Source organism: Thunnus maccoyii, chromosome 7 (assembly GCF_910596095.1).
Source record: "Thunnus maccoyii chromosome 7, fThuMac1.1, whole genome shotgun sequence".
NCBI classification, from domain to species: domain Eukaryota; kingdom Metazoa; phylum Chordata; class Actinopteri; order Scombriformes; family Scombridae; genus Thunnus; species Thunnus maccoyii.
In genome coordinates, this window is record NC_056539.1 from 21998225 (window position 1) to 22013133 (window position 14909).

Genomic DNA, 14909 nt, shown 5'->3' on the forward strand with positions numbered 1-14909 from the left:
TCTCAAGAGTGACCTAAACAGCTAAAACTCCAGTGAATAATGGACTTCTGCTCATTAGGCAGTCAGAGAGAGACTCCGACAGCGTGATTATGTCCTTCATGTCTGCTGGATGTGTGATTGTCAGCATGTTTTGAAGGTCTTCTGTCCCCTAGTGGCGAAAAATCAGCATTTCAGCACATTGCATACATATTTTGTCAATCATTTATCACTTTCTCATTCTATCATCAGCAGAAAGTTTCAAGTACAGTGCAACTTTCCTTGAACCTATCGGGGAAAGAAATCAGCCTGGTGTTCCATTTGGAGAACAAACATCCTGTAGAGAAAAGTCCTCCAGATGGAGCTCAGTCACCGTTCCTTTCCTGCATATGATGAAAGCTATTAGCTACCACTACATTGTTTTCCTACATGGTTGAATCCTCCTGTGGTAAACTAACTTTTTCCAGTGCATGACGTGCAGAGGAAAGTTCAGAAGTATTATGGTACAAGTCGTATTTTATGGCACCTGGTTTCCTGCTACTGCCTGAGTTTCTAATATTCCTCAGTAAAGACCGAACCAAAGTCTGTTGATTCTACCAGGAAAATGCTAGAAAGTCACATCTTTTGTCATTATTATTACAGAAAAATCTATTTCTTTGATGATCTCTGCATTTGACTTGAACTGATCTGTTCCAGCACAAATTTTGGCTTCAAGTTCAAAATTTTTTTTTTTTTTATGAATTCGAAACAGAAGAATCTGTACACACCAAGAGGAATGTAGAGCAACACTGCAAGAAAAAAGAAGGTTTATCATTACCGTTGTCAGGACCATTTTGGCCGAACCATTTATCATTTTAATTAAATCATTCATTAAAGTAAAATAAAGTAGAACTGGAGTTGGGTTCAGACCAGCTGAGACCACAATATCAGTTCCATCTAAGACTAAAACAGTAAACAAATAGTAGAGATTAGAAAAAAACAACAATTAGTCTCATGTTATTGCAAACAAGAATCTTTAATCCAAACAAACTTTGTGCTTCATCAAGCTCATAAAAGCTCATAAGTGTTTCAAATGCCTCATCAACCATAAAAATCACTCTGGAATAGACTTTTTATGAACAGAGCCGTAACTGAGAGCAGCTCACATAAAAAACAGTTGTGATGATTCTCACCCAGTCATCCAAAATATGTTGAAATGTCCACATGCTCTTTTCTCTTCAGTGAAAACATGACTTTGAGTCACTGGTCAGTTTGAGTGCCGTGTTTGGATGAACTGAGGTGTAGATTTATCTGCAGGAGCTGTATACTATTCCTTTAACATCCAACTGACTAATTCACATATAGAAGGAGTGGCTGATCTTGGAGGTGGGGGTTTCGTGAGAGATGGCAAGGAGAGAGGATTAGGAAAAGAGTGAGTTTATATTAGATGAGGAGAGGCTGGATGACAGTCAAAGGCACAAAGTAAAGGCTCAGTCTTGTCTTATTGTTTCTCTTAAGTAAAAACATCAGAGTCTAGTAGCTTTTTCCTCCTCATCAGTCCTCCGTCCCTGCAGGAGCCCTCTTCATAGAGCCTATCAGAGCGGCTCTCCACTTTCATTTAATAAATAATCCCTTTGGAGCTTTTAAGGGTCCTGTCCAGCCGTGGGGCCAAAAACATTGTAATCCCACTGCCTTCAGCTCTTAAACAGAGTCTGTTTCCCTGCATCAAGCTACTTGCAGCGAGACAAAGCAGCAAATATTCACAGCTGTCATACACGTCCCCAGTCTGCAGTGTTTTAAGTCTGTTGGAGGCTCGCTGTGTCGTGCGATGTGAACTTGACGGTGGCAGGTAGCTGAGTGATGATGTTGGTGTTACGCATGAGCTCAGAGAACACATGGCTGTCCTTAGTGATTTCAGTATAAAACGGATTTCTTGTTGTTGAGGTGGAACTACTGCGAGAGCTGCTACCTCGCCTCGACAAACTGAGCAACCGGCGAAACAGGGACTTCCTGAGGAGGATGTAGATCCAGGGGTCGAGGATTGGGTTAACAGAGGCTATCCGGATGGCAGCCAGGTCAGCTTTGGAGTCAACTGTCAGTAAAAACCGGTTGGCAAACACACGGACCTTAAAGACAAAAACAAGCACATCAGATCTTCACACTGGAAATAAGAGATTTAAATCTGTGGTCAGATATCTACAGGCATCTGTCATAGATTTGTCTTTATATTGGAAACATTTAGTCTAATTCCTAAATCTCTTGTGAACAATGGTTAAAAACTACAGTATGAAACTCATAAAATGAAGATTATTTAAAAAAAACCTGTCTCCACAAACTATCATAACATTGGAGAAAGCATATGAGATTAAAGTACAGCTAGGTCATAGCTTTAAAATTGATGTAAGGAAGCATTTGATCCCAATTTAGCTAGTTCAGTTCAAGGGGTTTTTGTTTGTTTTGTTTTGAGGTACTTGTACTTTGTTTGAGTATTTCCTTTTTAAGTTATTTTATATTTCTACTCCATTACATTTCAGGGGCAAATATAACATTTACTCCACTGCATTTAACAACTGTAGCTGGTTACAGATTCAGATTTTACTGAGAAAACATGGAATCAGCTTATAAAATACGATGAATTGTTAAAAGATAAATGAGAAGCAAAAATGAGCTCGCCTGGACCAACTGCTTATACATTCATGTCTCAATAATAATAATCCAAATGTCATGTTTTTGTTTTTCATTTTGCTGATAATTGCCTACTTACTTTTACTTGGATATTTTCTATATTTTCTAGGATTAAGACACCTGCCCAATTTCAGGATATAACAGGTTGTGTTTTTTAGGCTCTTGAAGACAAGCTTCTTGTGGTTCATGTGTTGCAGCTGCATCCGTGTGTAGGAAAAGAAACTGGACTGCATGCAACATAAACGACTAATGTAAACCAATTACTGCGTTATTAAAAACGCTGCACTTGACTCACCACTAGCGGGGCTGAGCAGGCCAGAACCACCGCGGAGGTCATCACCAGCACCGTCATCATCTGCGTCTCCGCGGCGGAGGACAGCGCCCTCCACCGCTCCCGGACGCTGGATCTGGCGACGGGCAGCTGCACGGTCCTCTGCCGCATCAGCAGCAGCGATCCGCACACCGCCAGGTTCAGCACGATGGTGCCCAGGATGAGCAGCACGCTGACGACGCCGTACAGGACGGTGTAGGTTGCGGCCACAGGCTTACCCGCCCTCCAGTCGATGAAGCACCAGGTTCTGGACGGCTGCAGCTCGCTCCCTGCCATGCCCATCATCGGGAGGCAGCAGAAGAAGATGTGACTGATATAAATGCATAAAAGAAACTTTTGCGCAAAGCGTCGGTCCACCCCCCACCGCTGGTAGGTGTAGGGGCAGCATATAGCCAGGTACCGCTCGGCAGCCATGGCGCATATGATGCTGAGTCCGGTTAAACCGAAAAACAGCAACAAAAAGGAGTCAAACTCGCAGAGATGTCTGTCAGTCAGCACATTCGGGTTTAGGTAGTTGGCTATGGTGAGCGGGCTGGCCAGACATGTGCCCAGCAGGTCCGTCACTGCCAGACCGCACACCAGAGTGAAGAAAGCTGAAGATTTCCTCTCCTGTCTTGATACTGAAAGAACGATTATCGCAATTATATTCCCAATAGCACCTCCAGCAAACATAAAAATCGGTAAAGCCATTCTGTTCTCAGTGGTACCCTGCGAGGACTGAACCGGCGTCTCGTTTGTGGAAACAGGAACGTGCGTAAAGTTTATGCTTTCCATTGCCAAATACACCCACGGGCTGGCGTTTGTGAGCATTACTTTCTTTGGTCTGTTGTGGACTTCGGAGTTGATTTCGTCTTGAACCTGCTGGAGAGTATGCGTACTTAGTGGAGTAATCTTTTCTGTAAGTATCATCCCTCTGCTTCCCAGTAATCCAGATGTAGTGAACCACAGAGGTCGATACGCACAGCTGAGCTGTGAGGCGGGTTGTCTCTATATACAGTAGTGAACCTCCCAGCAGCCTGGCAGGATGGATGCTCTGAGCGATAGACATACAGGAAAATCGACCCTTTTTTTCTCTTTCGTGCATTTCCGCTCCATGTCTCATCTGTCAGTGTTGGCGTCATCACACCGCTGCGTAATGTTTGTGGTGGCCCGTCAGGAGGTCAAATTCACTGGCTGGTGAGTAAAGATAGAAGACAAATAGAAGATGCTTCAGCAGACTTCTCACCCAGTTATTAGACGGTTTGTGGCAAATGAAATACTAATAGCAACTCAGCTCACTAGACTTTTGAGCCTTGATGGAGACTTTTTCTAATAAGGAACTAACTAACTAATAGCTTTATTAATTCATATTTTACTGAAGCTTTATTGATCAGTAAAAGGCCATTAATAAGGACAAGTGTTTCCCAGGTCAGAAAATCTAACTTTCTGGAAAATGACTGCAGAGGATCTGGACCAAAATCCATTTATTACAACCCAAAAGTTGTTCCTATTAATGGTCTACAACTGATATATAACACATGAATAAATTATTCATTAGCCATTAATAAAGCTATTCCTGACAAACCATTAATAAAGGATACCTCTTTAAAAAGTAGTAACAAAACTAATCAAATTATAATGAATAAAGTGAACTGTACATAATTATTTATTGCAAAATGTACACTTTCATCATGCTATAAACAAGGTTTATTACTGTATATTTTTGGAGATGAAAGTCTTTCATTCAACAACTGTGTTACTCTACTCGTTGTAAGGTGCTGTGTTGTTGGTGCTTGTGAATCTTGCAACACTTGTGGTTTCATTGAGCCAGTACGGATTAGGGGGGGAATTTTGTTTCTTGCTCAAAGAAATTTCATTGATGTGGATTCTTGCTGTCAAAGCCTCAGAAGTAGATATTTATTTACACCTCCTCTTCCTCCACAGCTGAGTTCATGCAGTTTTTAATCAATTCTAAAGTTTGTGATCAATTATTCTTTTCAGCGATGCACAAAACTCAGTTGAAGTTGTCCAATAAGTAACTGAATGGTTTGTTTTAATCCCTGAAAATCATCAATAAGTATAATATAATAAATATAGTATAATAGTATGTAAGTATAGTATAATAAATATCACTGTTTACAAACCAATAGCACTGACCCAACAGGACTGTCATTTTAATATATTTGAACAAACTGGCAAAGAGGGAGTCCATACAAGAGTATTCTTAAGACAAATTTAATTTATTATAACTAAAGCCAGTACAAAGCAAACAATAAGGTTTTTAGAACAAGGTGTAAAACCAAAAAGAAGCAGATGCAGATTGGATGTCAGCAGGAGGAAGGAAGGGAAAGAGTGACCACATGGACCAGCTTTTATAGCCTGGCAGGCCCAGTTGGATTAAATCACCCGACAACTCTCCACTGTCAGCTTATTGCCAGGGCGGCCTCCCAGACAGTGGGAGGGGTGTAACAATACATATTTAAAATAGACGTGTAACAAGCTAATTGTTAAGACACATGCATCAAATTGAGCATGTGTGTTTGAATTGGATAAAGTGAATCAAATCAAGGAATCTAATAGGTCTCTCTTTTCTTGTGAGTGTCTCTTAAAACTGCAAACCGTCACATCATCTGTGGCAGTTACCAGGAATATGAGTCTCATATTTCACATGTAGTTTAAAGGTCTAGTGTGCAGGATTAGTGGCATCTGGTGGTGAGGTTGCAGATTGCAACCAACTGAATCCTCATCTCCTCACCCTCCCCTTCCAAGTGTGTAGAAGAACCTTGGGTGGCCGTGAAACTCATGAAAAACACGAAAAGCCCTCTCTAGAGCCAGTGTTTGGTTTGTCAGTTCTGAGCTACTGTAGAGACATGGAGGTACAACACAGGCAGGCTCTGTGGAAGAGGACCTGCTCTCTATGTAGATATAAAGGGCTCATTCTAAAGTAACAAAAACATAATGATTCTTCATTTCAGGTGATTATACACTAATTAAAACATAATTATCATAATTATTTTCCATTTCTGCCAAGTCCGCTTCACTAGATGCCACTAAATTCTATACAGTGGTCCTTTAATTCATTCCAGTGTCTGTGACAGTGGAAATGGGGATTTTGTCAGCAATGTTGGCACATAAAACTGGAATAAAAACAGCATGGACTGCAGCTAAAACTCCAAATCTAAAATAAATGAACAAGGAGTTTGCTCAGAAATTTTTCATTACCTGTTTTTGAAAATTCGAGTCTCCCTGTTTAGCATTTATAAGCAGTAAACAAACATTTAATAAATGATTTACAACACACTATATAATGTAGTTATAAGCAGATAAAAGGACATTATGTATAGTATTTGCCTGCAATTATAATATCTCTTATGAGATATTATATTTCATGTTATTACAACTGTGTTTTACTATATTGTTGTATTTAATATTTGTATTCTGCTTACAAATATTAAATATGATAGGTTAATGGTGTCAGAAAACTGCAGATAACAAATGCTGGAAAAAAGAGATATAACACAGCAGTCTTCAAATGTGTTGTGGGCGATATTTTCCCATTGACAAACGCCTGTGTCCAAAGTGCAGCAGAAAGCTTTGTCCCAAACAGAGATGACTGTAAATGGTTGTGAGGAACAACAGAGAGCTGATGGACAGCAAGAACACACGGGACGTCAGTGCACTTAGTCTGCTCCGACTCTCTAGCCATCACACATTAATTACAGCCTGACTTATGTTTACAGTGAGGAGCTGCGGCGAGGGGTCTCTGTCTGCAGCCGACCTTAAAAGACAAAACACAACACCTCTCCGAGAGGTAAACCGCTGCTCGTCTCTGCTGTGGGGAGCTGGCAGACTCTAAAAACAACAAACCACTTAAGTGATGCCAAGGCTCGGAAAGTCCAATCCCGACTGGAATGTCCTCAAGTCCACAGTGAATCATGGGATGTACAAGCCATCCTTGCACGGTTTATAGTTTTCTTTAATGTCGTAAAGGTATTTTATGTATTGCAACTGCACTTAAAATGTATCATCTCAATCTGAGATCTCTGCAGTGGGCTAGAGCTACAAAAGTGTACGTAGATTTTACTGTATGACTAAGCTGCAAAACAGAACGTTTCTAATTATACCACTAAAAAGGTCATTATAAAGGTATTTGTCTGTCTATAAACCTATCTCTTACGCTTGACAAATGAGCCAACTATTCTCAAAACAATGAAAACACTAAGGACATATTTATTTTATCTGGTTTCATATAACATCATTTCATTTACTTCCAGGAAAATACTGAATCTTGAGTGATTGCTTCAGCTCTACTCCCACTTTGGTGACGTCAAACAAAAATGTACTGAGGGTACACTGCAATCCATTGCTAAAGACGTTCAGTCATGTGACCAGGGCTGCAGGTAAAGATGCTTTTCATTATCTAGTAGTTGTTTAGTCTGAAAAATGTCAGAAGGTAGTGCGGAATTTCCATCAGAGTTTCCCACAGCCCATGGTGACTTCAAATAGTCTGTTTTGTCCAATCAGCAATCCAAGATCCAAAGGTATTAAAAGGCCACCTGCGGTCAGAATTCAGCAGCTTTGGCTTTTTTTGGTCTCTAATCCAGGATCCCATTTGGCCACATTTTTACCAAATTGCAACATGAGATCATTTCCTTTCGCAAATAATCTTTAACACATTTAACTATATGTTACATGTACTGACTGTGCTCCTTTCAGTCGAACATCTCAAAATGGATTTAAAGTGATTTAAAATAAAGAAAAGTTGGAACCAGCAAATGGTTGGTCTTTTTTTGCTTGATAAATTACCTAAACACCATATGGTGTTTTTTGTGAAAAGGCTACTTCCCTCCCATTTCACTGTTCCCTAACGTTAACAGCAGAGCTGGAAAGTGACTAAGTACATTTACTTAAGTACTACACTTAAGTGTAATTTTGATGTACTTGTACTTTACTTGAGTATTTCACACTCCACCACATTTCAGAGGGAAATATTGTACTTTCTACTCCACTACATTTATTCGACAGCTTTAGTTACTTTTCAGATGAACATTTGACACATTATTAAAGATGAAACCAGTGGTTTCCAACCTTTTTGGCTTTTGACGTCTTACTAAAAGCAGTGTGTAGTCGGGGTCCCATTTCAGATGTCTATGAGTTGTTCACAGCTCCACCAAATAGTGATTTTTCCATCTAAACTTCTCACATGGTTTCATTTCAAAAGATGTTCAATGATTCAATATTTCACAAAAAAAAACAAAGATTAGAGTAAAAATCCAAAAACTGAAAACAGATTTGTATATCAGAACTTTGTTCACAAATGGAGACAAGATGTGTGTTAGATATCAACAATACAGAACAAAACAGAGATCAGAAACCTTCAGTCGCTGCAGAATAACAGAAATACAACTATACAACTATTACCCCATGGCTGCAGAGAAGAAACAATGTTTAAAAATACATAAACATATAAAATATCACTAAGCTATTATCACATTCTCCCTGGTAAAATACTCTCTGGCATTTCAAAACACACAAAACAAAAACAAAACTTGTGACCACAGTAGCATGAAAATAAATTCCTCCATGACCACACTGACGGACCATCTATCAATTAAACACTGTAATGATTGTGTTGCCCAAAAGAATAGTTGATGATTTGCGCACGTCAAATAGGCTAGAAAATGACATACAGGTCAGCGTTACAATCCTCTTATGTGGTTTTTGTTCTGTTTAGCAGCAGTCGCAGTTGTGTGACTCAGAATGTGAGAACGGAAGTCCAATCACAACTGAGTTATTTCAGACATGTTTGGCTTCATTAACCAAATCGTAGAAACAAAATGGAAATAAATAAATCCCATAAGATATTTTTGTTTTTTTCCACACACAGATTGTTGGGTTTTTTTGGAGTGAAAGGAGTGAAAGGAGTGAAAGGAACTAAGGGACTTTTGAGACGAGGGAAATAGAACTCTGCCCTTTCCGGGATGTGAGTCAAGATGATGTGATCAAAATAACGAGGAAATCCAAAATCCAGTGGGGAGTTACACAAGCTGGTAAGTCAGAGGTTAGTAACAGCTATAAAAGAGCCCACTCAACTATATATATATATATATAGTTGTGTTTTTTATATATATATACACACACACATATGAGCATAGGATTCATGTTTAAGGGCAGATTTCTACAGTGCAGATTATTTAATTATTTTCTAAAAGTTCAAATCTCTCACCACATATGATCTTATCAAGGCAATACCATGAAAAGTGTAGGACGACAAACTGAAGAGCAACTCATAGCAACCATGTATGAACTAATGTACCAGTGCAAGTCGATTTCCTGCAGACAGGAGGTCAGTTTGTCTCCTGAGGCTAAATGTAAAATTATTACTGTAAGACTGATTCCCACCGCATTTTTTAATGTGAGCCAATATATTTAGCAGATTACTGATATGAGAGTAGATTGTAAGGAGAAATAGTTATTATTAAAGGGAAAATGTTGTAATAAATTATTTCAATTAGATATATTAAAATGTATTTTTGTGGTAATCAAAAGTGCAGCTGGCGCATAAAGAAAAACACAAAAACAGTCAAAATCTTTCCTTGGGTGTTAATGATAGTTGGAAAAAATCAAAAATATGAAAGCTGAAACCAATTTCCTTAATTATCCTCTAAATCATCTGTGTGGGACTGAGTTTAACTTTCATCTACATCCTGCAGATTAGCTTTGGTTCAGATGAACCTCTGCATGTTTTTAGCCCCATCTGTGACCTCAGCACTCTGTACATTACTTCAGTCACATAGCAGTCCCTATAAACACTTAAATAAGAAAGTATTTTTTCTCTTCTTCTCTTTTGTGTGGTGTAAAAGATAGTTTATGATGTATTTTATGTTTCGTATTAAACTGAGGAAAATCTGAAACAAAACTCTGAATAGTTTTCTTCATGATTTCACGGATGTCAACTGTCTGCCCAGAGTGTTTGCCCAGGGCTGAACCAATGTTTACAACAACCAACTGAGTCACAGATTAATATAAGGAGTGTTGCAGTCACAAATGAGGTGTTTTCACAAAGCCATCAGGTTCACTTTAAAAAAAAAAGGTTCTCTATAGATTTAGTATTGCACTCCTGTGGCATTGTCAGTGCAACCAATGCAGCAGAGCCAGAGATACTGTGTTTTTTATTCAGTTCAGTCCAGACTTCACACAGCTTCCTCTGGAGCCACAAAAATACTTGATACAACTGTTTTCACTCACCCAAGACCTGTTATCACATTTTGATGTGTAAACTCAGTGGAGTGCTCCTAACATGCAACTGTTTTAAATAGTTTAGTGGAGCCCATTCTAAACTGCAGCTAAGCCAAGTTATAGTCAGATAGATATAGTCACAGCGAACCATTAACCTTTAGTACAATGTGCTGCAATATTTCATCTCATTTTGCAGCATAAACAAACAATAACATGCCTAAATATTACTGATGAGTTGTTTTGGACAAAAACAACTATGACATGTAGCTACACTACCATCATCCAATCTTTAATTAAAGGAAGAATACACAGCACATTATCAGCTGATAATTAAGGGTGGACCAACTACTGTATTTTACTTTACTTGTGGTACATATAATGTTTTTATTTTAGGAACAAGTGCTGGCCGAGTGTGAGGAGTTCATTCTTCTCCAGTCAGGTTTAACATTTAGCTAACTGGAGAAAAAACTGACTGACTGCAGCCCAGGTTTAATTTAATTGATCAATCAGATAAAGTTATGATTCAGAGCAGGTCATGTTAAAGATTTTTAAAGTCTGGGTACTAGTCCCTCGAGGTGTATGGATTACCAGAAAGTAGACGAAGGGGAAGATGCTAAAATATCTTGTCTTCCTGTAACATGCAGGTATTATGTCAAACAGGTCATTTAAATTTGACGTTAGGGGATTTAGCCTTCGCTCTTATCCTTACCGTATTCTCTTACCCTTCACATACGAGAATAATTTGCAATTTCTTTGCAATTCATGCTCCGAGCTGCGTGGAAGTTAGAAAGGAGCTTTCATTTTTTTAAAAAACAGCATGAGATTAGAGAGCAATGTAGGGGAGAAGGGTCACTGAGAACGAGAAGCAGCAACATTTCTCAAAAGTGTGATATTTCAGGTTCCAGATTCAGCTGAAACGAGAGCAGACCTCCCCTTTTTTTTTACAAACAGTGCCAAGAAATTCACACTCGAGGGATACAGCATTGTTTGTTTTGGTGCTCCATGCATATACATCAGTACCCTGACAGGCCTTGACTAATTGCGTCAAATTCTTTGGAGACCCATTAATATTTGAGAATTGATAACAGACTCAGCGTGTTTTTGCTGCAATAAAACATAAACAGCACTCCAATTTGGCTGCCGAGTTTTCACCCTCTGGTAAACTGAACAACTTCTAAACTGATGACTTCACAAATTTTCAAAAATGAATCATGTATTTCTTCACAGTTACATCTGTTTATTGCAGCTGGAATTTGAGGATAATGTGTGACCTATTTAAACCAGTTCACAGTGACCTCCAGGGATCTCAAGGAAACTCCTTTTATCATGTTTCACTCTCTCTTAAATGCTCTTAATTACCTTTGTTGTGTTAACAGCAGTGTGAGTTATGGATAAGGCCATAAACCAGTATGATGTGAATGAACTTATAAATTATTAGAGCTTCAGAATTTCCCTATTTAAAGCTGGAGTGCAGGACTTTGGTCTCCCCCGTCTGGCAGTGAGAGTAATTACAAAAACACTGTCAACACATGCTTACAACATAGGCTCCACTGTAGCCTACTGCGTCGCTACTGGTTATAAAACCATGCATGAATAAATTGTTTTGAGTGTCAGACAACCCTTGTGAAATGACTCATTTCACTATCAGAATTTGATCTATTCAGTCCGATAACATTTGGAACGTCTCAAGAGCCGCACAATTAAATTCTTTTATCCCCATTCAAGTTAACAGAGAGCTAACTGGAAGTTAGCCAGCTCAAGTCTCTAGTCGATCACTCTGCCCATAGAGCATGCACAGTATGCATTCATCCAGCCAGCGTGGAAATGTGAAACCCGATTGTCTGACAGTCATAGGTTTAATAAGCATTGTGCAAACTCATTTGGCAAAGGCTTGAATTTAATGGATGTTCACATGAGTGCAAGAGCTCCATCTACACATGGACTTCCATCAAAAGTGAATTATTTGTTCTATCATAGCCTTTTTATTTTTACCACTGGTGCAAAAAAGATTTTACTCTGCCACCTTATTTCTGCTTTTTGATTGTATATGATTAAACAGCACAGGAAAGAGACGCTCGTTGTTCCAAACATCAACACTTGTTCCAGCTTCCCACGGTTGTATATGTACTGATGTATTGAGCTGTGGTTCAGGAGGTAGAGCGGGTCGTCCACTAATCAGTAGGTCGGCGGTTCGATTCCCGGCTCCTCCAGTCCACATGTCGATGTGTCCTTGGGCAAGATACTTAACCCCAAATTGCTCCTGATGGCTGTGCCATCAGTGTATGAATGTGTGTGAATGGTTAGTTTCCTCTGATGGGCAGGTTGGGACCTTGCATGGTAGCCCCTGTACCCATTCAGCGTATGAATGTGTGTGAATGTGATTCGTAGTGTACAAATGCTTTGAGTGGTCGGAAGACTAGAAAGGTGCTATACAAGTACAGTCCATTTATATGTCTTATTTTCTCCAAAATAATCAAAGGTATGGCAGTTTTATTTAATGTGCACTTATTTCTCTGTAGGGATGGAGGACAGAGGACAGGATGAAGGACTGTTACTGACTGATGTCTAAACTTTCTTCTTTCTTTCTTTCTAAACTTCACACAGTATTGTGATGTCTTGAATATTATTTATTTTATCGACCTTTTATATTTGTTTCCAGTGAGATATTGTTGAGTTGATATAGTGACTTTGCTGTTGTAACATTACTGTTGCTGCTTTAGAAACAATTAGTTATATTTAAAATATAAATAAATTCTAATCCTGTTCCTGTCATGGTTCTATCATTGAATCTAGATACTCTTGTGAGTCTGTCTTTGAATTCCTTGGTTGCCATTATCCTCCAGATGCCATCAGACTTTTTCTGTTTTGTGAATATTGGACTGTTTGGGAGAGGACTTACTTTGAGTTGGACTTCTTGAAGGACTATCCGATGTATATTGCTTTGGTTGCCTTTTGGTCATGTGGTTTTGCTCATTGATATGCTGGGTTGTATTAGGAGTGTTGTGTTTTCTGGGTATTGGTTTTCTGTTGCTCTGTGTTTCCCTTGTGTGTTCCTTCACTCCTCCTGTGTTCATGTGCTCCTCCTCTCACCTGCCCTGCATCGCCCTACTCTGTGTCTTCTCCACACCTGCCCTGTATCAGTCTCGTCATCCCTGCCCTGCTCCCTGTGTTTCCCTGCTTTGCCAGATATATTGTCTGGAATAAAGAGTATTCTTGAGTACCTGCTGCCTCCAGTGCTCTGCATTTATATCCACCTCCTGCTACTTCCATGACAGTTCTGAATTTATTCTTTTTAAAAAAATAATATATTTTAAAAAGCAATTATTTATTAATGAAAAAGAACTGATAAGGAGTATCGACAGGAGTAGTGATTGTCAGTGTGCAGTCACGTATGTTAATATGAAAGTGACAAGAATTTTAACTTTTTTCTTTTAATGCCTGATGTAGATTGTCGTAGATAAAGATTATAAGTACAGATATTTGTGTTTTTATTATATAGTTGGATAGTTAAAATAAGTAGACCTACAAGTTTTTTGTTAAGTAGTAAGGAGAGAAATAAGACCCCTTCATCATTAGTAGCATACTTTTTGAAGCTAAAATGTTTTATTTTATACTTTTCATGCATAAATAGGTTATAGGGAGGGATATCGGAGGGATAAAAATCATGACCAGAATGCACCAAATTGTTGCAGTATCAGAATCAGAATCAAGTCTGTTCTCTCTAAGTGGATCTTCAAAGAATTTGACTGCAGCTGCCAGAGCCTCTCGGGGAACTTGTGGAAATGCATGAGAACAAACAAACGATTCTGTAGCCCTCTAGAGCTGCAAGGGGAGAAGCCTGTGATCATATCACACTTTTAAGAAATTTTGTCTCTCTGCCTTTTCTGGGCCCTTCTCCCCTACGTGGCTCTCTAATCTCACGCTGTTCTACGAAGCTCATATTTCTTTCAGCTTCTTTATGAGCCACAGATATTTCATTTTGTTTGATGAAAGCAAGTTTTGTAAAGTAAGCTCTTTGACCATATGAAGGTATTCATAGAGGAATTGCAAATTATTCTCATATGTGATAAGACAATAAGGTAAAGATAAGAGCAAAGGCTCTCACTGTGGTGGTTTGGCTGCATTTCCCAAAGATGATATGTAAACAAACACTGGGGGCGGTACTGTGATTTCATTTTTCCAGTGGATTTCTGTTGAAGCCATCTGAGTTATTGTAACATAGTCAGGGCCATTTCCCTTCTCAACTGCCTTTCAGCTGACGTTTGACACAGTGATCGTTCAGGAAATAGGCATTATCATCTATCTGATGACCTGGAACTTTACTTGAACTAATAGATTGTATATAATCTAGCAACCCCATCAGGCTGTCATACACAGAAAACAAAATTACTGGATCTTTACCACTACAGAGATTACACATTGGCCATTTTGGGACTTTCACTTTGCATTTACTTCCTGTCACAAATTCATCTCACCTTGTTTACTTTGAATCCAAACAGAAATTTGACCTTCATAAAAGAGACTCTCTAGCCTGATTCCAGACCCCTGAATCTCTCTCAATATTAAAAATTAAATGAATAAAGAAATGAAAACAAAATGGTAATTCAATCTGATTATAAGGCAATATCACGCCAACGTGACAGAGAGTGTGAGTTTGACATCTCATTTTGATTGATTGTATTCCCATTTGTATAACTGTATACTCTACTTTACATATTTT

The 14909-nt window shown here is 38.9% G+C and overlaps 1 protein-coding gene across 1 annotated transcript; it reads right to left on the reverse strand.

The window, feature by feature from the left end:
- Window positions 1-1014: 1014 nt before the first annotated feature.
- On the reverse strand, window positions 1015-4211 carry LOC121900351 (prostaglandin E2 receptor EP4 subtype-like). Its single transcript, XM_042416615.1, has 2 exons — window positions 2936-4211; window positions 1015-2081 (listed from the first exon to the last, which is right to left on the reverse strand). Exons 1-2 carry the CDS (start codon window positions 3878-3880, stop codon window positions 1752-1754), a joined length of 1275 nt encoding a protein of 424 aa, XP_042272549.1. The 5' UTR covers window positions 3881-4211; the 3' UTR covers window positions 1015-1751.
- Window positions 4212-14909: the final 10698 nt, after the last annotated feature.

Excerpts from the sequence above, each read along its gene's own strand:
- LOC121900351 (XM_042416615.1), bottom strand. The coding sequence starts at position 3,880 with ATGATACTTACAGAAAAGATTACTCCACTAAGTACGCATACTCTCCAG. Across the intron at positions 2,082-2,935 it reads CCTGCTCAGCCCCGCTAGTG|GTCCGTGTGTTTGCCAACCG; the intron begins GTGAGTCAAGTG and ends TTTGTCTTTAAG.